General features: G+C 34.7%; 3 protein-coding genes across 9 annotated transcripts; all 3 read right to left on the reverse strand.

Annotated features, from left to right (window-relative positions):
* Positions 1-417: 417 nt before the first annotated feature.
* LOC105129437 (casein kinase I) lies at positions 418-6,751 on the reverse strand. 2 transcript variants are annotated; one of them, XM_011031508.1, is made up of 15 exons: positions 6,659-6,751; positions 5,967-6,045; positions 5,813-5,853; positions 4,836-4,905; positions 4,576-4,724; positions 4,363-4,458; positions 3,895-3,965; positions 2,682-2,743; positions 2,517-2,580; positions 2,341-2,425; positions 2,016-2,142; positions 1,792-1,865; positions 1,630-1,690; positions 1,244-1,374; positions 418-1,119 (listed from the first exon to the last, which is right to left on the reverse strand). In XM_011031508.1, exons 1-15 carry the CDS (start codon positions 6,701-6,703, stop codon positions 838-840), a joined length of 1,437 nt encoding a protein of 478 aa, XP_011029810.1. In that variant the 5' UTR covers positions 6,704-6,751; the 3' UTR covers positions 418-837. The 2 variants fall into 2 exon arrangements, with proteins under 2 accessions (XP_011029810.1, XP_011029809.1); XM_011031507.1 differs by having other exon boundaries at positions 1,244-1,377; positions 6,659-6,750.
* A 2,101-nt stretch (positions 6,752-8,852) lies between these two features.
* Positions 8,853-11,046, reverse strand: LOC105129438 (Splicing factor 3B subunit 5/RDS3 complex subunit 10). 2 transcript variants are annotated; one of them, XM_011031509.1, is made up of 4 exons: positions 10,866-11,046; positions 10,697-10,782; positions 10,483-10,606; positions 8,853-9,137 (listed from the first exon to the last, which is right to left on the reverse strand). In XM_011031509.1, the coding sequence occupies exons 1-4, from the start codon at positions 10,869-10,871 to the stop codon at positions 9,090-9,092; spliced, it is 264 nt and encodes an 87-aa protein (XP_011029811.1). In that variant the 5' UTR covers positions 10,872-11,046; the 3' UTR covers positions 8,853-9,089. The 2 variants fall into 2 exon arrangements, with proteins under 2 accessions (XP_011029811.1, XP_011029812.1); XM_011031510.1 differs by lacking the exon at positions 10,866-11,046 and having other exon boundaries at positions 10,697-10,788.
* A 488-nt stretch (positions 11,047-11,534) lies between these two features.
* On the reverse strand, positions 11,535-22,551 carry LOC105129439 (serine/threonine-protein kinase tricorner). 5 transcript variants are annotated; one of them, XM_011031514.1, is made up of 14 exons: positions 22,011-22,551; positions 20,882-21,289; positions 19,510-19,684; positions 19,124-19,207; positions 18,790-19,031; positions 18,470-18,689; positions 17,897-17,976; positions 17,731-17,815; positions 17,265-17,396; positions 17,067-17,180; positions 16,933-16,980; positions 16,291-16,375; positions 15,231-15,296; positions 11,535-11,997 (listed from the first exon to the last, which is right to left on the reverse strand). In XM_011031514.1, exons 2-14 carry the CDS (start codon positions 21,100-21,102, stop codon positions 11,888-11,890), a joined length of 1,662 nt encoding a protein of 553 aa, XP_011029816.1. In that variant the 5' UTR covers positions 21,103-21,289; positions 22,011-22,551; the 3' UTR covers positions 11,535-11,887. The 5 variants fall into 5 exon arrangements, with proteins under 5 accessions (XP_011029816.1, XP_011029815.1, XP_011029814.1 ...); XM_011031513.1 differs by having other exon boundaries at positions 11,535-12,000; positions 22,274-22,550; XM_011031512.1 differs by having other exon boundaries at positions 11,535-12,000; positions 22,011-22,550.
* Positions 22,552-22,992: the final 441 nt, after the last annotated feature.

Below are 22,992 nucleotides of genomic sequence, written 5' to 3' on the forward strand. Positions count from 1 at the left end.
AATATAACCCTGGTGGTCGAGCAAAGATGAAAGACAGAAGAAGGAAGCAGCAGATCCACACCATGAAATTTAAAAAAGAAAAAGATGAGGTTCATGTTAGGTGATTAACGACGTCATGTTAGAAAAACTAATATTAAATAAATCATATTTTTGCCCTTTTCAGAATGTACTTGAATGAAATCCCTTCATTTTGAACCCCAGTGGGAAATCTAACAAACATGACATAAACTCAAAAACATCATATTAAATCTTCGTTTAAATGCCCACCTTCTTTAATTTATAAAATTACGATTTTTGTGTATTTATTATTGCTACTTTATTTTGAACTGGAAAGTTTTAATGAGTTCAGCATCAGAAAATTAAAAAGAACTCACTTCCATTTTATTGCATTTTTCGCTCCATTGTTGAATCTACCTCTGCCTGAACCACAGCTAAAGATTATGTATATAGTAGTAGACAAGAGTTGAGAGGATGGCCGGAGTTCATACCAGTCTCTTAGCGGAAGTTGTAAGTTTTTTTTCGAGAAAAATTGAAGTATTTATTAGAGCTAAAAGCATCTCAAATATATAAACAATTCCTACCCTGAAATGATTCTTCTCTTTTAAGAATTGAGCCCGCTTGCCCTTGTATTGCCAATCCTCCAGAGAGATTGATACAAGACGAGTCCCAGTCTTCCAAGGAGAGGATTCCCTGATCTTTTGCTGTGATGGAAACCTAATGGTGGGTGTGAATATACAGTACCTGGCAACACCATTGGAGTCCCAACACTGACAGAAATACACAAGGGAATTTTGACCCCTTGCACAAGTAAATCTTCGTACCAGACAGATCCAGTGCTTATTTCCTCTTTCCTGTGCCAATAGACAGGAGTTCAAAGCTCCTAAGTGCATTGCCACGACCACCACTTGTGGCTGAAGCACGAGTAAAAGAAGATGATTTTGACTCAAACCCAGGTTGAACCCTTTGGGCTGTTGACAAGCGACCACTGCTTGAGACCAGCCGGCTTGACCGATTCTCACTAGGCTCGCCAGAAGAGCTTGGCCGGCTGCTTGACATAACAGCCCTCTTTGAAGTGCTTCCATTTCGAGATGATGAACGGGGCCTTTCTGAATCGGGATGCTGTAGAAAGAACGGGGATAGAAAAAAAGTAGCAGGCAGTTGAGAAGTGAAGCTAAAATCCAGGGCAAAAGGGCACCAACTCCACCAAAATTAAAAGGTACATAATTTCTCTTGCAATACTCACCACATCCTTGGATGATGGCGCATCACCTGAGGACCTGCGCCTGGACTGGTCGCTGTGCAAAGCATGTCCAGAGCTATTCCTTCGAGCAAATGCCTCAACTCCACCAGAGAATCTGTCTCGGACTTCCTGACCTACTGGATAAAAATAGAATTGTCTCAAACACGAGAAAGTAGCCCAGGAATCTCTTTTTGTCAAAAGTGAGGGGGCAACAGAATAGTACCATGAATGTCATGCTAAATATTAATATGTACTAGGGAATAGCAAAACAAGCAACAAATGAATTACCCGCCACCACTTCAGATATCATGTCCAGGCATTCACCAGCAGTTCACTTGATCAAAAAATTAAAGAAAAAAATTGTTTGTTAACTAAAAATCAGAACAGACCTGATGGTCGTCCCACTCTTTCTGCAGATGGCCCTGGGTATACAGCTGGTTTGCCACTTGGCTGTTAAAAGAAGACACGGAATCAAGAATAATCGGAGAGAGACTCGTTGAAAATATTTTTTCCTACTGAAATCAGTCACAAAAAAATTAAGGTATACTAACTCGTGATCTAGAACTTGAACCAATCTGCGGGTACTTCAATATGGTCCAGTCAAAAACATAATCAAACTGATACCCTGCAACAATTTAGAAGCCTATATTAGGTTCTAAAATTTGGCAGGACCCTAAACTAACAATTGAATTTAGAACCCCAGCAACATATTTAAAATAAAAATAACAATTGAATAGTAATTAAAAGCATCAAATATTCTGGAGCATGAACAAACCTTCTCGAATAAACAAGTCGCGGAAAAGTCTCTTCAGGTATGAATAATCAGGTTTGTCTTCAAACCGCAGTGAACGGCAATAATGAAAGTAAGATGTAAATTCTGAAGGATAATTCTTGCAAAGGACCTGCAAAGTAACCATTATACTTCATATTCCGCCAGCATGATAATCATTTAAAACATTTATTAAGGCAAACTAATTGTTTAAACACTAAACTGGTATCCTTGTACACCAGTAATTCTCCCCATTGTGGTTGTGCATCATATGCTACACATGAAAAACATGTGCTTGGTGCAAGCAGCTTGCAAAAGCAAATGATTGTACCTCTATAGGAACTAGCATCTTCTTTTCACTGATCTTGTCATATTTCTGCTTTTTATTACCAGCTTTCAAGCCCTGCCATGGAAGGCTGAACTAGAGAAATCACCAAAAGAAAAAGGATCAAACACATATTAAGATTTACAAATAGGAGGGTAAGGCAAGTCGAGTAAGTTCTTAACCTTCCCCTCAAAAAATACATAAGCACATAACCAAGGGATTCCAGATCATCTCTTCTGCTTTGTTCTGCAAGTAAGAATGGCATAATAATAAGATCAAATATAAAGATTTGAAAATGTGGTAGCAACATCCAATAGTCATCTTACAGTTACAATCAGTTCACTCACCAATTCCAAGATGAGTATTAACACTAGCATAGCGAGCCGTGCCTGTGAGATTCTTGTTTTCCCTGTAACAAAAACTTATTACATATATCATGATAGACAATGGAAAGAGGCTTGAAAAGGGGAGGAGGTGAGAATTCATAATTACATCAGTATACCAGAGAAAGATGTGCAAAAAAAATGCATAATAACATGTACGGATAAAAACATGATACATGGTGGCATTGAATGCTCCCAGGAAAACAGGCTTAAAGACATAAAAACAATAGCACGAGATAGTTGCCCAAGCAACTCTGCAAAAGTAAGCAACATTACCAACAGCAGCATTCTTAGCACTGCCCTTTTTTGAAGGGAAACATACCATGCAGAAGATTTCCCTGAGTTGCAGCTTTATACCTAGATAATAGAAGCAAGCTGAATATGCATGGACAACTAGGCTCTTGCCAGCAACATTAATCCTAGATTCAACTCACGAAACCAGTTTTTTTTTTTTATTGCATTGCTTATTTACCAAACTTGTCAGGCTTCCACTCACAAGTAGCTGGAATTTTATGATCGTACTTGTCAAACTCAACAACAACTGATCAAACAAAGTACACATGAACTGATTAGATTCACATGTACTCCATGAGAAACACAGTAAACTATTCATGTGTGATTCTCTGTTCCAAGATCTCCATTTTCTTCTCAGAGAAAAACAATAAATTGTAAGCTCCTTCCTAACAGACCTTTTTTTCATTTGAAATATAATAAAACATCTGATATACAAAAGTATGCTTGAACTGATAAGAAACACGGTAAACTATTCATATTTGATCCTGCTCTCAATTCAAAGTCTCAGTTCCAAGACCACCATTTTCTTCTGGGGAGAAAACAACAAATTGCCAACTCTTTCCTGGCTATTTTCTTTCCTTTTACTTTTCGAAACAGACTTTAACATGGCCAGGTCCCAGACAAAAAAGAATGAATCCTCACAAATTATTAGTACTCTATCCTAGGAAAGCATGTCCTTGGTACTCCTGAGTACTGCATTATAACAAAACCATGAGCATGCACATTAAAACATAATATACTTCATTTTTTGCTCCAACTGGCTATCAATGAACAAAGGGCAAGATCTAAGAGCTTGGAGGGGGAATAAATTTCATCATCAAACCAGGGTTTCAAAAATGGTATTGATACAGGATCCAGAAACATAAGAAAAACAACACTTTACCTATATGGTATATGCTTGTGTGTTTGCAGATCTCTGTACTTTTTTGCAAGGCCATAGTCAATAATGTAGACCTGTGTTTCAGAGAGGGTGTAGCAAGAAAACAATCCGCGATAACTATTAGGGCATCCTAAGATATATGTTAAGTAATAAAACAAAACTGCATATGCATATCAGATATAAGATAGATTTTGACACCACTAAGACATTCAGTAACAGAGTGCAATATTGAATACTGACTTAGCAAGTCAACCCCATTTGAGGATTGTAAACTGACAAGTGCTGCTCAAATGGCAAAGGCCTCATTTTTTTCCTATTGCCAACGAACTTCAAATCTAAAACCTCTAAATTGCAAAGTTTTTCCACTGACATATTTACATTGTACCCTCAACTATGAACTAGTAAGCTCAAACCTTCGCAATATCTAACAATTCTATTTTAATTGAACATAAAAAGGAAAACGGAACATACCTGATTTGCTTTGCGCCCTAAACCCATCAAAAAGTTGTCAGGCTTGATGTCACGGTGAAGAAAACCCCGTGAGTGCATATACTCAACTCTATTTATCTACATTAAGGAATGCGAAAGAACACTGAGTACAGCAGCTACTAAAAAAGCATGTGTTCTTAACAATTGATATCCTAATAAAAATGGCAGGCCTTTCTTAAAAATGGGCATACTTACTAATTGATCTGCAAGCATCAACACCGTTTTCAAAGATAACTTCCGATTGCAATAATTAAACAAGTCTTCAAGACTTGGTCCAAGAAGGTCAATAACCATGACATTGTAATCAACCTCAACACCAAACCATTTGAGATGAGGAATACCCGCTTCACAAGGATGAGGAAAAATAAATAAATAAATTGACTCTCACTCAAGCGAAGAAAAAAACATATCAGCTAACAATAAGGAAAAAAAAAGGAAAAAAGAAAGAAACTTACTTCCTCCTTGAAGTAGCATGTATAGTTTTGATTCATAATGAAGCTGGGGGTGCTTGGTTTTCACAGATTCCTGGGAATATCATAAGAATATGTATCAGCTACAAAATCAAAAGTGCAAATTGCACTATATTATAACATATATATAAAAAAGGACATAATACATGAATCTACTTGATTACATCCTCGGATTTAAATGAACAGAAAAGGTCAGAATTTCATATTAAAACATCCAGTCAAAATAACCTTAAAGCAGGCTTAATTCAACAGCAGGCTTTTTCCCTCAATATGGTACAACATGGAAAGTGCAACACTCAAGAACACAACGACTGCAAACTGGAAACTTTTTACAATTTGCTCACAGTAACAGTACATAATCAAATGAATAGAATTATTCTTCCACATACACACAAAAAGACCAAAAGCGTCGCTAGTTAGAAGCTTCCAATATCTAAAGTACAATATTTGATGTTTCCAACCAATGCAAATAGACCTCGGTCAAAAGCTAGTAGGACCAGGGTACAAGGAATCACCAGCCAAAAACAGAAAACTTAACGACTTTTTATTCAGGGATCCTTTTGTTTTAAGAACATAGTAGAGGGGAGCATTTAGCACTGCCACTGAGAGGATCATTTGGTAACATAAATATAATGAATTGATTGAGGAAAACATTAACTAGCTACTAGGACACCAAGAAGAAGTCCTCCACTTAGATAACCAAATTCACAATCCATCTTATGTAACTAACTATCTAAATTTCTCAAAACCAAAAGCATTTGGAGAAAAAAAAAGAAAAAGAAGAAGCAAATTCCCTATCATCAACTATAAATTGCTACTTCAAATAGATGGAAACAAACACGATCATCAGCCATCTAGTATATCAAAACATGACAGTAAACTACTATCCAGGAAAGCACGAATCAAGAAATAACAATCTATAAGAAAGAATTGCAGATAATTGCTAAAGATGTAAAACCTACCAACTTAACAGCCACTTCCTCTCCACTCTGTACATTAATACCTGCAAACAAACAAAGAACAACAAAAAAAATCAAAAACCCATCTAAAGACACAAAAGGAAAGAGTGATCAAAACACTTTGAATGCCACTAAATAAACCCTAAAAATTGCATACCTAAATAAAGTTCACCAAAGGACCCACTACCGATCTTCCGCCCAAGCTTAAACTTGCCACCAATCACATGATCCATGATCTAACAATCTCAATCAAATATTATTATCCACCAAACAAATAAAGGAAAGAAAAAGAAGAGCCCCCCCTTTCTTCTTTCAAGTTCGCAGTCAAAATTCACTAACTAAAGTGACCTAAGACTCTTCCTTGTCAAAAAAAAAAAAAACCAGATCACTGAAAGACCACTCTAAATGATTCAGTAAATGCCTCAAAATTGAAAAGCAAAATAAAAGAAAAGATATCTTTCGTAACCCAATCTACTTAGCAACCGACCAAACTAAGATGTTACTTAAAAATCCAAGAAAACCCCATTAATCAGCGAAGGGAAACTAGGATTCGCAAATCAAGAAACTGCATTATCTTGGGAAAGTGAAGAGAGAGGAAGTAGAGGGAGAGAGAGAGGAAGGTAAAGTTTTTGAAATAATTAACCGGAAAAAAAATAGACTTTGGAGAGAAAGAATAACAACAACAACAAAAACAACAATAATAAAGTAGGAGGGAGAGGGAGAGAGAAAGAGTATGGGGTGGCAACGATAAGTGCGGCAAGAATTTGGGGAATTTTAAAGATCTGGCCAAGACAAGGATTGTGTTTTCTCGAGAAAATTTGGAGATTCTGTGAAGAAAATAATACTTACCGAAAAAGTGATCTGGGAAAAGGTGGATGCTCTGTGTGCGTGCATACATGTATTTGATTATTGGCTTTTTTCCCTTTTTATAGTCCTTGTTTCCTCGCAGAAGGGGTAGTACCAATCTCTACCTACTTTATTTATTTTTTTTAATTTTGTTTTGTAGTAAAAAGGATAATGGGATTATTTTTGAAGGAGGGTCATCTTCTTGTTCAAAGCCTACCATGGGAAAAGAAAATGGTTCCTTTCTTTCTTTACCAGCAAAATAAAATAATTGAGTGAAGGTTTTTCTCTGCCATTTTTCTTCTCCCTTTCTTCATTTAATCTCAAAAATATTAATTTAAAATTAAAAAATAAATATAAAAAAAAAAGTTGAAAACACTGTTTAATAATTAATTATTTTATTTTAAATAAATTTTATGGCTGAACTAAAATGCCAAGTAAAATCTTAAGAATAAGGTGAGAAGAGTGTTTAATAACTAATTATTTTATTTTTAAAAAAATTATTTTTTCTTATGAAAAAATAGTGCTCTTGTCGATTTTTTTTTTTTTATTAAAAACATATATATTTTTACCGGTCTTTTTTTAAGTATTTTGTTAGCTCTAATTTGCTTTAAAAGCAAGCAAATTGCTTTGTTTTAAAATCAAAACAGGATGCTGGTGCCTTCCTAAATTTTTTTCAAGTAAACAATACGCAGGAGGCATGCAAAACTCTTCTCTATAAAATAAAATTAATAATGATTTCGATAATGAGCTTGTCCATATCCATATCGTCTACTCGTAAATAAAGACTGAAATAGTAATAAAAATTGATTTTTAATGTATTAAAATAGTTTTTAAAAAAGATTTTATTTTTTATGTTAATGTGTTAAACCAATTTAAAAATAAAAATAAAATTAAAACAAAAAATAATTAAAATTTCGTGAAATGTTAGCTGCTGCAGGTATAAAAAATAATTGTAAATATGGTTGGAGTTTATTTTTGAAAATAATTTTTATTGAGAAATGTATTAAAATAATATTTTTTATTTTAAAAAATTATTTTTAATATCAGTATATCAAAATAATTTAAAAAAAAATATTAATTAAAAAAAAAAAAAAACTATGTTAACGGATGCATGTCAAGATAGGCACGCTTTCATTGGTTTACCAAGAAACCACTTGCTGGTAAGTGAATAGACCCGAGCACACACGTGGTCCAGATTTGAACCCATTTTGCCTTCTTTCCACGCACCATTTCAGTCGTCCAGTCATCCCATACAAGGCACCTCTGTACACTTCATGTGTATTTATAATGTGTGGATGTTTTTTATAGAGTGATTTTTAAATTTTAATATAAAATAATATTTTTTATATTTTTTTATTTTAATGCATTAAAATTATTGAAAAATATCTTAAAAATACTATGTTTTTCCAGACAAAAATCACTTCAAGAAGCATTTTAAAAAACAAATTGAACTATATCATAAATCATTTTACTACTTGGTGTCGATTTCCAAAGTAGTTAGTGTCGTTATACAAAACAGAAGGAAATAAGTTAAACGGATGGTACCTGTTGCTAGCTTCACGTTACCGTATGTTACTATTAATTGCGCAAAGGAATAAGAAAAAATTATGAAAAAAATCAAGTGTTTTCTTCGACCCTTTTCATACCCCTCGAGACAATGTGTAAATATAAAATAACGTAATGATGTAGGATGCTTTCCCACCTTCCTTTTCACGGCATCCAAAGCTCTGATGGTTTATCCTGCCACAGCTCCCTCGCACCCTTTTCTCTCCTCCACAATTTTTTTTGCAAGGATGGCCAGGTGTTTTGCATCATCCTCAGCAGCCACCAGAATGCTTAACGATGGCCCTTCAGAATGCCAGCACAACCCCCCTAATAAAGAATAGCGTTATACTTTCAAGAAGCTCGGCAGCAAACACAGGAAAACATAAATTCATTTCCGTCAGATGTTCCTCACCGCCCAAATGGAAATGCATGATGCACCAAAATCTTGCAGTTGGTATAAAGCTGCCTTGCAAAGGAATGTCAGATGGGATTTACACATTATAAAAAGCCTAGGTCATTTCAGAGGGGACATGGCAACAAATATCACTTTTATCATTTTTTGTTCCGACAATCATCGGGGTCTTGCCAAAAAAAACAATCACGAGGGTCTTCTAAGAAAACTGGCATAAGCAACAAACATGAAAACCAAAAAGACATTGAAAAGTGGACGCTGATCATATTATAAGAAATTATAAATTCAGCAGCATAGACGCTCCAAGCTTAAACCATCCTTGAAACCATAAAACATGATTTTTACAAGTCTACAATCACAAATGATATCTTCAGTACTCATAACTGTCATCAAAAGGCCAATGTTCCTTCAGCCATACACAAGTTTAAGCATATCAATCAGTTAGCCACAGCTGACTCGGATCAAGCAGAACATGTCTCAATCATCTTCTCTTTCCGGGGGTAGACCACAAGGCAAAAGCATTTTCTGCACCAAGTTAAAAAAGAATCATTAGGTAATCATACTTAAGACATTTAGTAAGTATGGAAGAGAAAATCAGAACTTCTCTGAGATATCTTCACACAATCAAGATTTTAATGTACAGGACAAATACATTATCAGTCATTAAGCCATTTTCCAGTGATTGTCAAGATTTAACACATGGAGCAAGTCAGAGTTCAGACACCTATCCATCAGCAATTGAAATAACAATAAACTCTTGCATCGTATACTTTCTAGAACTTCTAGAATAGCTTATATGTAATGCAATCTTCCAGCATACCCCCTGCATTTTCAAATTGCTCATTCAAATTGCACAACTTTAGTTGCACACTTTCGACTGTGGATCTTAAGATCATCATGCATAAATAACTGGGATATAAAAAAGTAATTTGGACCAAGTAAAGTCCAACTATTAAAACGGTAGCCTGAGCTCATCATAGTTTAAGTAAAGTCATAGTGTATAAAAAACTAATCTTCCAAAAACGTGTTCCATAAAGGGATGGTTGCTATCATGTAAAACTCATACAGCTAACCAAATAAATGGGAGAAGGCTTTACAAGTTGACTTTGGTGAAGCAGTAAAACCTATAAAGTATGCATTCCTGATAACAGCACCTGACTCTGACAAAACATATGGCTTCCCTACTGCAGGATAATTGTCCCCATGCATTGCCAGGGATGTGATTATAGCACCAACATGACAGCACCTACTTCATAAAACTTTTCATCCCTTTGGTTTCATAAGACAACCAAAAAAAAAACAACTTTTTTTCTTAGGGGTCATTCGGTGTCATTTCCATTCCATGTTTGTAAAAAACAAATTTGGAAACATGAATAGAAAACTTGTTTGTTTTTGTTTTTAATTTTCAAAAACATAAAAAAACCACCAACCAATTGTCAGAATTTTTCAAAATCAAACAAAGCGGTTTTCAAAAATTGTGTTACGGATCGCTCATTTTGCTTTTTCTCAAAAAAAAAAAATCAAAACAAAATAGGTTCCAGTTTCCGTTTTCAAAAATTTGAAAATGAAAACCACAAATGATACTTAACTACCTCTTACAAACCCATTAAACGGAACACTCTTACTGGTGCAATGATCAGGTTTTATCACAAAAAAAGATAGCAAGAAATGGAAACTGCAACTTTGAACGAACATGAGCATCATCCCCAATATCCTCAAACACCAAATTACAAACCCATCAAACTCTAACCAATCCTCAATTATTTAAGTACTAAGTCAGTGATGTAACCAAATGGCAACTCAAAAAAAAAAAAAAAAGAAGAGCAATAAACATATAAAGTAAAGGAAGGAGATTAAAAGACGAACGAACCTGCATAAAATTATAACGCTCCCTTCCAATAGACTCATTTTCAGCTAAAGCAAAATAAGCAAGCATAGGGTAGTGACCGATATACGATGCATAGCTGTCACGTTGAATATTCACTGCCCACTCGCTGAATTAATTTACCAATCACAATCAATTTTTTTTGAAAAAGAAATTATATATATTAAACTGGGCTAATAAAGGGGGGGGAAACCCTCACAATCTGTTTAAATCAGCGTGGCCTGTTCCAACATATTTGGCCTGGAGATGCTCCAGCTGTGAATTGATGTTAAATCTATCACTGGCCTGCATCATCATCATCGTTAATATTGAAGAAATTAGGGTTTTGAGAAAACAAGGAGAGGGAATTGAAGAAATGATTGACTTACCTGCATCTTCGATTACAACGATACGCAACCACGATGTCTAATAATTGCTAACAAAGCACACTACCAACGGAGGATTGAGTCGTTGTCTTCGTCTTTCTTTGCAGGCACATACGAAAAGGGGGGCGTAGTAGGCTAGATGTCCCCGCTTTATCTCTCGTTCCCTACAGTTTTACCATACGCTGCTGTAAGTTCTTTTCTAGTAATCTGCTCACGAAAAGGTATCGAGTTGATCAGAACAGTCCCTGTAGTTTAGTAAAAATAACTAAGTAGTCATCATGGTTTCAACAAGTGTTATTTAATCCCTCTGTTTTTACTTTCATTTATAGATTAATATTTTTCATCAGTTCATGCTTATTACCCAAAAAAAGAAAAAACTAGAAGAGTAAAAGAAGCACGCTGATGAATTGGAAAGTTTGACGAGTTAAAGATATCAATTTTTAGAAGATAACATTAGCATGGCCTGCATTGATCAAAGCTGTTAAATTATTATTGATATTATAAAAATTAATTATTTTGTTTCGAGAAACCACAGGGACTAAATTATAATTAAAAGTTCGTGATTTGGTTTATGGCAGAAGATAGCATCCTCACATGGATTACAAGATTGAGAGGCTTCAAAATTGCAATGCTCAGAACCCTAACCTAGAAGTTACATCCAAGAGGGAGGGAGGGAGGGGAAATCTCTTGTTTCTGCATTTTTCACAGGAATAAATGATACATCTTAATCAACTCAGCAATGAGAAAAACCCACAATAGTGATCTGGTATAGCAGATTTCTGACAAAAGGGGTAAAATAAATACACAACGATTTCAAAAGAATATTTACTATGGGACGATTTTACAAGGATTAACAACCTAACTAAGAGGAGCCAATTAGTAAACTCAAACCACTCATGTGTTGGGCCCTTCGCCCTTGAAGCTTTGATTTCGGCAACATAAAATGAGGAGCCATCCATCAAGAAAATGATCCTTCATTTTATCTCTAATTGAATGTTATGTGACCATCTGATGGGATGATGAGATTAGAACAGCTTATTTGGATTTCCCGATTGCTCCGAAGAATCTAGTTTAGGAGGCAGGAGGCTTAGGAAGCTCCCCTTAACAGGTTCATTAGGAGCCTCGGCAGACTCATCTTCTGAAATAAAATGAACCATCGCAATTAGAACAAGGAAAGAAAAAAAGAAATGCAACCTGATTGATGGTCAATACAATATCAAGCTATTACAATGGCTCTCCTTTTTTTGCTGTATTTTGAAGAGAAAATATACATAATGGCTCTAAGAGCATGATAGCGTTTAACTCGCTTCATCTACAGACTACTTACAGTTCTGAAAGAAATAACAATAAAAAAGGAAGCGTGTCGATGATGTTTTTTTGCTGTATTTTGAAGTGAAAATATACATAATGATTCTAAGAGCATGATAGTGTTTAACTTGCATCATCTACAGACTACACACAGTTTTGAAAGAAATAACTACAAAAAAACATGTGTTGATGATGTGAATGAAATTCTGAAACAACTCAAACAAGGATTTTGCACTTGCTTATTTCAAAGAAAGCTAAATACATCGCCAATAACTTCAAGTAATACCAGCCATTAGGCCCTAACCAAATTTGAGCACTTGCATAATAAATGATAGCTTGATCTGTCCGTTAATAAACCAGAGAGAAATATCACCATAAGCATAAAACGTTGTCTGATATGATAAATTTGAAGATGGGTATGGCAAGGGGTTAGATTTTGAGAGTCAACTGCCAAGGGCATAAAAAGTGTTGATGATGAAAGTGTTTGCGGTGTTTGGTAGTGAATGATACATTGAAGGTGTAAATAGAGCATAATAGTGGGACCCATTATTATCAAAATCAGACTAGAGCTTGAACTGACAAAGGTGCCGATTCATTGGTTCACTGATTCAACTGGCATTTCACTGGTTTAATACCTTGAAAGATCATTTTCTCAGATTTTTTTATCGAGAGACACTTACACCTTCAGTCAGTTCAACCCAATCCTTGGCCGGTTCAATCTGATTCAGGCCAGTTCTTAGTCAGTTCAGCCCGATTCAAGGTGGTTCTTATCACATTGACTGCACAAACAGTCCCAGCTCTCGAACCGGACAGGTCTAAAATCTGGGTCACCAGTTGAACCAGCCAATCCGACCAAGTCTGATAACTATTAATAGATTATAAATAATATTAATAAGACCTGATTTGATTAAGAAAATGATGAAACGACACATGAGAGGGAACAAGACCACAATTGAGGAGGGACACTAATTTCCATGCTTGGAAGGCAGTACTTCAACCCAAAAGGGGGATGAAATATTACCCTCCATAACTTCCCATTTTCTTAAAATGTGTGCCCAGCAAGGTGGTAGCTCCTCACTCCTCTCAGCCCTTTCCCTCGGTTAAAGACAGAATTTTCATTATAAAAAAGGGTAACTTCAAAATTAGATTTATCGGAACTTAGAAAACTGAGAAAAACTACAAAGTAGCAAGAGTGCAAAAAACATTGTTTCAAAAGAGTAAGATCACTGTTTTGCGAGTTTGTAATCTCAATGCACATTTTAAAATTTGTTTTTGGCTACTTTTAATCATTTTATCCCAACCATTGTAAAAAATATTATAGAAAACGATAAAAGATGTGAGTTTTTTTATGGACACTGTTCACACTCACAAAACATAGTGAACTTTCTATTTATTTTTTAATAATTCATTTTGGTCATCAAAGTTATATTTCGGGTGGTTTGATCCTAATTGAAGGGCAATTGATTTTGATTTCTTAGGCAATGTTGGAGCTGGAAGAAAAGGCACTAAAATGAAAAGACATCAAACATGGATAGTGTGCCAGATATTTCATGAAAAATACACTTCGATCCTTAATATATAAAAATAACACAATTTATACAATTTAGGTCCCCTTACATTTCAAATATTCATTTTTGGCACAAAAATTTATTTGTTTTATTTTTCAATTCCTGATTAAATAGAGGAGGTCATTGGATTTCGTAGATGGGAGAGAAAGTTGCCGCTCAAGCCATTTTCGACCACCAAATGATTTTTCTTAGTGTTCATGAGTTTCATGAGATAAGAACGGCTTAATGGTGGTTGTTTAGAGCCTCGATGTTGTTTGAAAAAACAAATCAAAGCCAAGGACGCCAAAACTAATCCGATTTGATTTCGAGTTTTTTGATCTTTTTTTTTGGTATTTTGAGGTGATATATTGGTTTGTAGGTGTTCTAAGGGTGTTGATGAGGTGTTTTACAGGTGTTGGTAAGATGCTTTTAGGTTGAAATGACTTGCAAATTAGGTTTTTTGGGCAAAAGAAACACTGCCCAGCTGCATGCATAATTCCATGATGCCCAGACAAGAAAAGTCCCCTGATTTTTCAACCACCATAGTGATAACCAGAATTTAGACTTGCAAACTACACGTTGTCTATCTTAGCAGGCCACATGTTGCCAACTTATTTTTTTCAAAAAAAAAAAATAAGGGCTTCCGCCCCTACCAAGCCTAGGCCCACAGGCTTGAAAGCCCACCTACACGCCTAGGCTTTTCATTACGGTGGCCCAGGCATGTTAGGCTCTTTTTTTACCCTTATATATATATATATATAGGCTAAACATAAATTTAAGGGGAAAAAATTATTAAACCTTGTTAAATCAATTACTCAGATTAAAGGTTTGACGAGTTAAGCCAGAACACCAGTATTATTATTGTTTATCTAATATTGATTTTTTTAATTGATATCTTTTTTAATATATTTTTTAAAATAATATTTAAATTTATGTTTCAATTAATATCTCTCCTTTGTGGAATTGTTTTCTTTTTTTGCTTATTTATCCTTTTTAAATAGAATTTTTTTAACTTTGTATTTAATTTTTGAAAAATTATTATGATTTATCTATAATTTTTCTTTTCATCTTTTGTATATATTTATTCTTGAAAATAAAAAATGTTTATTTTGATTTATGCAGCCTTGTATGATATTTCTTTTTTCCTTTTCATATTATTTAATCAATTTAATGTATGCGTCTGTTTCTATTATTGTTTAATTGAATAAAAAATAAATTTAGTAAACACAACCGAGTACATGTCCTATCTTACAAAATTAAATATCTTGATTTATATTTATCTATCGATTTATCTAATTTATTTTTAATTATCATTAATGACTTTTTTATTATTATTAACACACATGATTCTCAATTTATTTAATTACAAGTATATAAGTTTTTCAATTTACACTTACATTTTTTTATGTACAAAAATATATCGCATATATATTGTTTTTATAAAAATATCTAGCCTACAACAAAGTGCTAGTCAAATAACTAGTATTTTACTAAAACTGATAACAAAACTTACCAAAAAGTGACTTGATCGAAGGCCTCTTAGATTTTGTGCTCTTCTTCTTTAATTCAGCTGCATATTGCAGGCAGAAAAAAGTGACATTAATGATGCAGGAAAAGGTCACATAAAGGATCACGTGAAAGTGGATGACTGGACAAAGATAAAAATTGCGCTCTTCACAAATATACATATAAGAAAATGTGCAAGCTTCGATCTTCCACCTACAGATTTGATTGATATTTTGCTTCTACCCCTGTAGCTTAAATTTTCCCATTGCTACCCTTCTAGTTCTCAAAAATTCCAATGTCACAATTAACCATCAAATTGCCTACTTCTGAATTTGGTTCTTTAGTTTTTTAAGGTTTATAATAATCTTTGTGAGATACCAAAAAGTGAGTAAAACAGACAAAATAGCAAAAATACAAGGGAATTTTCGGATAGTATTTAACAATAAAGGGCAAAATTGGAGCTTTCCAATAAAAATAGAGGTAACATTGGGAAATTTTAAACTAAGAACAAGTGGAAAATTGATGAATCTGTAATGACAACATTAAAGTTCACTCCAAAAATCTCAACGCTCTTTGTTCCTGATCTACAAGGCACAAGACACGCATTTGTTATTCTACATAATTTGTCACTTTTAGCAATTAAAATTAATCATCACCTACTAACTAGTAGGCGTAACATTTTATAGCCAAGATATGAATAAATAAATATTCCAGGCCAGAAACAAACACAAATATCCCCAGTATAAGTAAACCTCAATATTGCCTCCGCTACAAAGTTTAGGTTCAAGCATTTCCAACCGTGCATAAATGAACAAAAATAGATTAAGTTAAGGTATAGCCACTGTAAAATAAATCTTGTAGAGCACTTAAGTTACAGTGCAATGCATGGCCAAACACTTCCACTATTAGCAATCCCATTCCCTACCTTAGGACCACAATATCACTATGAAAAAAATAAAAAATAAAAGATTTGATACTCTGGATAATGTGGATACAAAATACTAAATAGGATACTTGAATGGAGAGGATGCATTATATAAATATAATTGAAGCGAAGAAAAATATACCAATTCCAGGCAACTGATGATCATTTATGATTTCAAAGTTCTTGTATGTATAACCAACAAAGTTGATATCTTTAGATGAAAGCATCTGCAAAAAAAGGACAAACGATCATTTGATCAACATCTAGATGCCAGAAACATTATTTATTCCCAATTAATTAAACCTTTAACTTGCAGGCTATATAAAGCAAAATAGCTTTTGTGTTTGATGCTACAATACTCCAATTAAATTCACAGGCCAATCTACCACCAAAAAATCTTAAGCGGTGGAACTAACATTTTCATGCATGAATGTCTACCTCCCTCAGGGAAAGGAATGCTGTAATATGTGAGTTTGGAAAAATGAAAAGTTCCTCATGCTCCCAAATTCCAGCTTTCCTGAATGGTGTTTCATGAGATCTTATCATTAGTTGATGTTTTTTCTGTTTTGATATAAATCGGTTGATAGTAGTACAGTAAAAGTGAAGGGTGAGGTGATTGGTGTTGGCCTTCCTACTGAATTTGTCTTGGAAATGAATGATTTGTCCATTGAAAAAAATGAAATAGAACAGAGAACGCATATCCTCTGGAGGAATACTAATAAAGAAACCCTAAAAATAACTACATATGCTTAAAACATGAATAACAGAATTTGTATGTACCAACCTTTCTCCACGGACCAGATTTTGCTGAAGTCTGAATTTGGTCTTCAGCCTACTCAAACAATCACATAAATGATAGAAAGGTTACCAAGATAAAGCATCTAAAAAGGTGATTAAATTTTAGACCAATCAATCTACCTCTTCAAACTTCTCAAAATTTGGAGTATCCAACTCATCATTGACCTCAGGAATAAATGCAGCATTTATTTGATATAATTTGTCCCACTCAATACCTTTAAACCATGGGTGAGCCTGAAAATAACACAGCAAGTAAATTTTATCAATCTCAAATTTATCTTGGAGTAACTAAAGAATTTAGAAAACACTACACAACACCTTGATTTCATCTGCCCCTTTTGTTCCAAGCCTCTGGTCAACATTACATAGAAGTTTGCTAATAAGGTCTTTTGCTTCGGAAGATAACTTTGCTTCTTCTGGAAATTTTAAATGATTTCTCCAATTAACTATCTGCACAAAACAAAAACTGTGAAATGAGTAGGAGTGCTGATATTAAAGACAGCGAGTAGACTGAACTGCTCCAAAGGTAAACATTGAAAAAGGAAAAGAACTTAGATCTCGGTGCTGACAATTAGAGGTTTATTAGCATTTAGGCAAACAGCTTGAGAAGTTACCAACTACAGGTTAGCAATTGAACTGCAAAGCATGGTTTTGAGTTGGTAATGAGATTAGAAAAAATAACAAGTAAACATGTTTGCAAGGCTCATTTCAACATGCATTAATCACGATCAAGAAAAGCAAACTTTTCTATTGACAAATAAGAAGTAAACAGTTGCAAGATTACCTTCCTACAAGTTGACATGGGCTCGTCTGAGTAAAACGGTGGGAACCCCACGAGCATTTCATACATAATAGCACCAAGGGACCACCTGGATGTATAAAACAAAGTCACAACTGAATGGTCTCAGAAAATAAAATTACTAGCTAAGAAACATTTAAAGTGTACCAACCAATCACATTCCATTCCATATCCTTTCTTCAACAAGACCTCTGGGGCAATATAGTCAGGAGTTCCAACAGTAGAATAAGCCTGCAAAATTACCACATTGAAGGTTTAAATAATAGAAATCCCAGAGGGATTCCCACAGATACTACACATACCCATGACAGCAGAAATGATAGATGAACACAAGGTCGTCCTAGCATGTCTAAAGATTTTTTATAGGAAAAATAATTACTAAAGGAAAAGGGAAGGTCTATGATTGTAAAGGAAATCAAGACATCCTACTAGGAAACAAGAGAAACCAAGAAAAAAAGAGGCTAGAATTATAGAGCTTTCCAGTCTCTCTGCATAGCCACTAAGAAAAGTTCACCAAACACATCCATAAAACAGCACCATAAAGAAGCTTGGAAGAGTATTTAATCACTCTAGATAAGTACTTATTGCCAGCAAGTTAAAAGCAATAGAATGAAAACAAGCATTCAGCTATAAAGCAGCAGCTGTGGCATCAACAACAATGCCTTGATTGACAATGTTACTCTTATTGAATGAAAGGTCATTCCACTACATATAGGGAACTTACGAGCATCCTCCTGTTCCTTTGCCAATGTTGTAATTGCTCCTGTTGTGTACGTTTTGGCGCTGCAGGGCGTCCATCACTTTGAAGAGCTCCACTAAGATTGTTTGCCGCAGAAAAATCCTTTTCTTGGAGAGTACTGCAATCTAACGGTTTACATAATCCAAAGTCTGATAATTTCATGTGACCATTTCTATCAAGTAGCAAGTTGTCAGGTTTGATATCTCTGCAACATGAAAACACAAAAGATAAGGCCACAATTACAATATCAGAAGTACATGGTAAGAAAGGCATATCAACAGCTCAAGTCAAAAACCTTGAGTTACCTATGAATATAATTATGCTTATGGATAGACTCAATAGCCAGGACAGTTTCCCCAACATAAAACCTGGCCTCATCTTCGGTTAGTGTGTCTTTGCGCATCAGTAAAGTCATCATATCTCCACCAGGTAGATATTCCATGATGAGATACAGATACTCTTCATCTTGGAAAGAACAATATAGTTTGACAATGCAATTGCTATCAACCTCAGCAAGTAGATTCCTTTCTGCTTTCACATGTTCGACCTGGATATTTTAGATCCAAACTGAAAATAAGCATAATGAACAGATAAAAAAAACCAATAAAATTGCTGGGCAGGATTAATGAAAACATATACCTGGCCTCTGCGTAGCATCTCTGATTTCTTAAGCTTCTTCATGGCATATACATGACCTGTTGATTTTTCTCTACAGACTCTAACCTGCAAACTCAAAAGGAGAAGATCAAAAAACAAATCACTAATTGATGCTTTGATTGAAAGAGCAACTGCATTTTAAACACCCAAATGTAAAACAAGCAAGAGATCCTGGCTATCAAATAGAGATGCAACATAAATGCAGCAACACTTTAACTAAGAGTGGATTTTTCTTGCAAACAGCAGTAAAATGTTTTAACCTGTGTATACATGTTTGTTTCTTCTTACTATATGCCTGGATGTAGCAAGAAGAAAATGCCAAATAGGTCTGTCAAGCTGGAATAGAATATGGAAAAAGACTAACTTACCTCCCCAAATGCACCCTTGCCTATCATGGTCAATGGCTCAAAATCATCAGCACCCATTTTATGCCTTTGAAGACGCATGTATTCAGTTTCCTTCTTCTCTAAAAACTTCAGTAAGTTATTATGTTCTTCCTCAGAGACCTCAGCATCAGCTAACTTCTTCTCCAGTACATTACGTCTGCAATAAATCATAAGCACCAAAACACCACCATCATCAATGCACTAAAGTCAAAAGATCACTTGTGTGAGATGGTCTAAGAAAAAACAGGTGTTTTATTCATCCAATGACTACTTGGAAAAGAAATTTAAAAAATTCCATGCACTTAAAGAAAAAAAAATGATTTCTTGAAGAATCATTCATAGTGTTAGCAACTGATGGTCAATACGAATGCAATGCTCGTGAATTCATACAATACATTGTACAAATAAGATTACAAAGTAACAATTGAACCTTCAGAAACTTTTACGATTGTTAATCCATTTTTTGCCATTGTACCTCATTCTACAAAATGAGGACCATTAACAAATAGAATCAACCATTCCACCAGTCCAAAAGATGCTATCTTCTATCCCCACCCATTCACCACCCCAGAAAATGCAACATGAAGTTACAAAGGACTATTGATTCAGCCTGAATTTCTCTGCCTTCCTCTCTAGACAACAAAGAGACATCATTGTCCATTGTCCTCAATAGCACCTACCTGCCTTGCCAAATCATAAGATCATCTTTTAAAAATCAAAAGTCGACGTCCACCATAAATCAAGATCATGTAAGATTTGCCAAACTATGGGAGAAATACACTTGTACTGATTTTTATCCTAGAGGAGTTTTTGGCTCTTACAATACTGGAATTATGAATGAGCCTCTTCGAACAGGACATTGGGCTACTGATTTGATTATTCCTAAAAGGCATTGATGACAAGAATCAATTATTGGGAACATGCAAATATGCCCCCCCCCCAAATTCTAGTACTATTTTATAATTAAGATATTGTATACCCCAAATTCAAGCAAATGTAAAATAATTAAGAACTTAATAGAAGCTTCCAGAAAATGAGAGCCAAATTTTCAATTTGCAGAGTTCAGTTACATGCAATCAAGTTCAGACTATGTTGGAGTTCCAAATCTTTAACAGCATAATTAAACTTAACAGAAACCAGAAAAAATATGTTTCCTTATTTAAGAGATTTTTTTTTTTTTTTGGGGGGGGGGCTTGTTCAGCGTGACTGGTTGAATAATGGAGTATCATATAAATAACATCCTCCCATCAATTGAGAATTCCAAGCAGATAAGCCGATGGGTGAAGTGTGAATATTAACAGAAAAGTAATTTTACTCGAACATCATTGCTATGAAAAGATGCATTAAATCATACCGCTCCTGCCTCTCTTGCAGGTCCTTCATTTGCTTCTTATAATGATTCTCAATAAACTGTTTCGCTGCTGCAACCTTCTGCCTGGTTACATTGGATGGTGCTTCTTCACTGTTAGGTGCTTTAGTTCCATCCTTCCCATTGCCTGTGGTATCTTTCTGTTTGGCAGACTTCAGCTTATCCTTCGACTTTAACCTGTTGAACCAACACCCTGTTGACTCCATGTGTTTACTTAACAATTATTTCAGCTTTTGTGGGAATTAGAGCCCTCTTGTCACAACCCCTCACTCTTAAATATATGTATTCGATTTCTCAAGTTACTGAAGATGAACCCTTTAGCTCAGGCACTCGTTTGACAGATGAAGCAGGCTCTTATGCAAAACTCGCTACCAAGGAATTCAAGCATTTCCTCTGCATTAAAAAAATGCAAACAGCATCAAACAAGCTTGACATAATCATCATTGCATTCTTCTCAGACTTATCTCCAAGCAATTGCAATAAATTGGAACTGCAAACATATGTAATAGAACATTAGAAGAAATGCACCGGGTGGCAGGAGAGGAAAGTAATGTAATGAAATAAACTGAAGATCCGTTCAGAGATTGACGATCAAATGCAACCAGCATACATTTAAAAACTTTAGAAAGTAACATAACTCAAAATCTCCCAGGGATCATTATCTCAAAAGCATAGGACGCCTGCCTTGCAACTGAAATTTCTGCGTCACTTCTTTCGTTTCTCAAAATCAGTATAGAATAGCCCTCGATTCATTAACAAACCACCCATAGAGTTCTAAACCTTAAACATAAAAGCAGCAAACAAATGTTGCATCGCTCAACAACTTTCACACCACTAGGCAAGATAAAAGCCAATCCTCAAATCAGCAATCTACCTACATGATTATCCTAATTGGTATTACTAAGAAATACCAACCAACTTGAGTTTCTTCACTGATTCAAAATATTTTAGGCCAGCCCCTTCCTAAAATTCTCTCACCGATAAAACACAACTAAAAGCAGATATTGCAATTCAAATACAACCATCAGAAAATAGAAATACAAATAAACTACACATTATTTCAACACTGTTTCAAAAAAGCAAAAAAAAAAACTTCAGATCCTTAATCACTCACCATTCACATTTTTTCTGGTAAACAAGCAGGAATTCAGAACTCAAAATGTCGAAACCAGACAAATCTAGAAGTTAATAAAAATCAATAAAGCAATAACATCCAGAATCTAAGACGAAAAGCACTGGCGCTTCCTACATTTTCTTACTAGGCATACAGAAATTGAAACCCTCAAACTCAAACCACAAGATTAACTTCCTAGACAAGGGGAAAAAAAAAAGCAAAATAAAAGTAAGAAAGAAGTGGGTAGATGGAAACAAAAGGACCTTGTGTAATTACAGAGAGAAGGAGAGAGAGAGAGACAGTAGCGTAGGATAAGAAATGAAGAAGTAAGATTAAAGAAAGAGAGGAAGCGGAAATCTCGGCAAAGAAGAGAAGAGCAGCACTTTGTCTTCATGATTTTGATGACCCATTTGATTTGTGTTGAAACTTTTGAACCGCTCTCTCCCCCTCTCTCTCTCTTCTTTTCTGCTTCTATCAGTGTCAATGGATCGAACACGCTTCTTTTCCTAGTTTTTTTTTTATTATTATTTTTTACTACTCACTCACCCTCACTGTGCTTTTTTTCTTTCTTTAATTCAATCCTGATCTTTAATTGCTGTTCTTCTTCTTCTACCCCCGTCCTACGTGTTTATTATTTTATGAGCAACTGTAGAAACGTTTCTCGCGAGATGTTTCTCTCTCTTGAGAAAACGTAACTTTCTTTTCTCCCTTCTTCGCAGTCTTATGTGGAAAATAGATCCATCTCCTCGTATCCTGATTCCTCACACGTACTGTCATGTTGTTGCCTCTCAAAAGAAAAATAAATAATAATAAATAAACATTATTATTTCCATAGTTATTAAATTTAATTTAGTGTTTAACTTTTCTATGGATATAAATTATTTGATTCATTTTTATTAATTAAATATTTTTGATGGTATTCATCCCTCGAGTTCATCTAGTGTCTACATAATTAAAAACTCATTTAATCATCTTAGTTAAT

Source organism: Populus euphratica, unplaced genomic scaffold, assembly GCF_000495115.2.
Source record: "Populus euphratica unplaced genomic scaffold, PopEup_1.0 scaffold18.1, whole genome shotgun sequence".
NCBI classification, from domain to species: Eukaryota; Viridiplantae; Streptophyta; class Magnoliopsida; order Malpighiales; family Salicaceae; genus Populus; species Populus euphratica.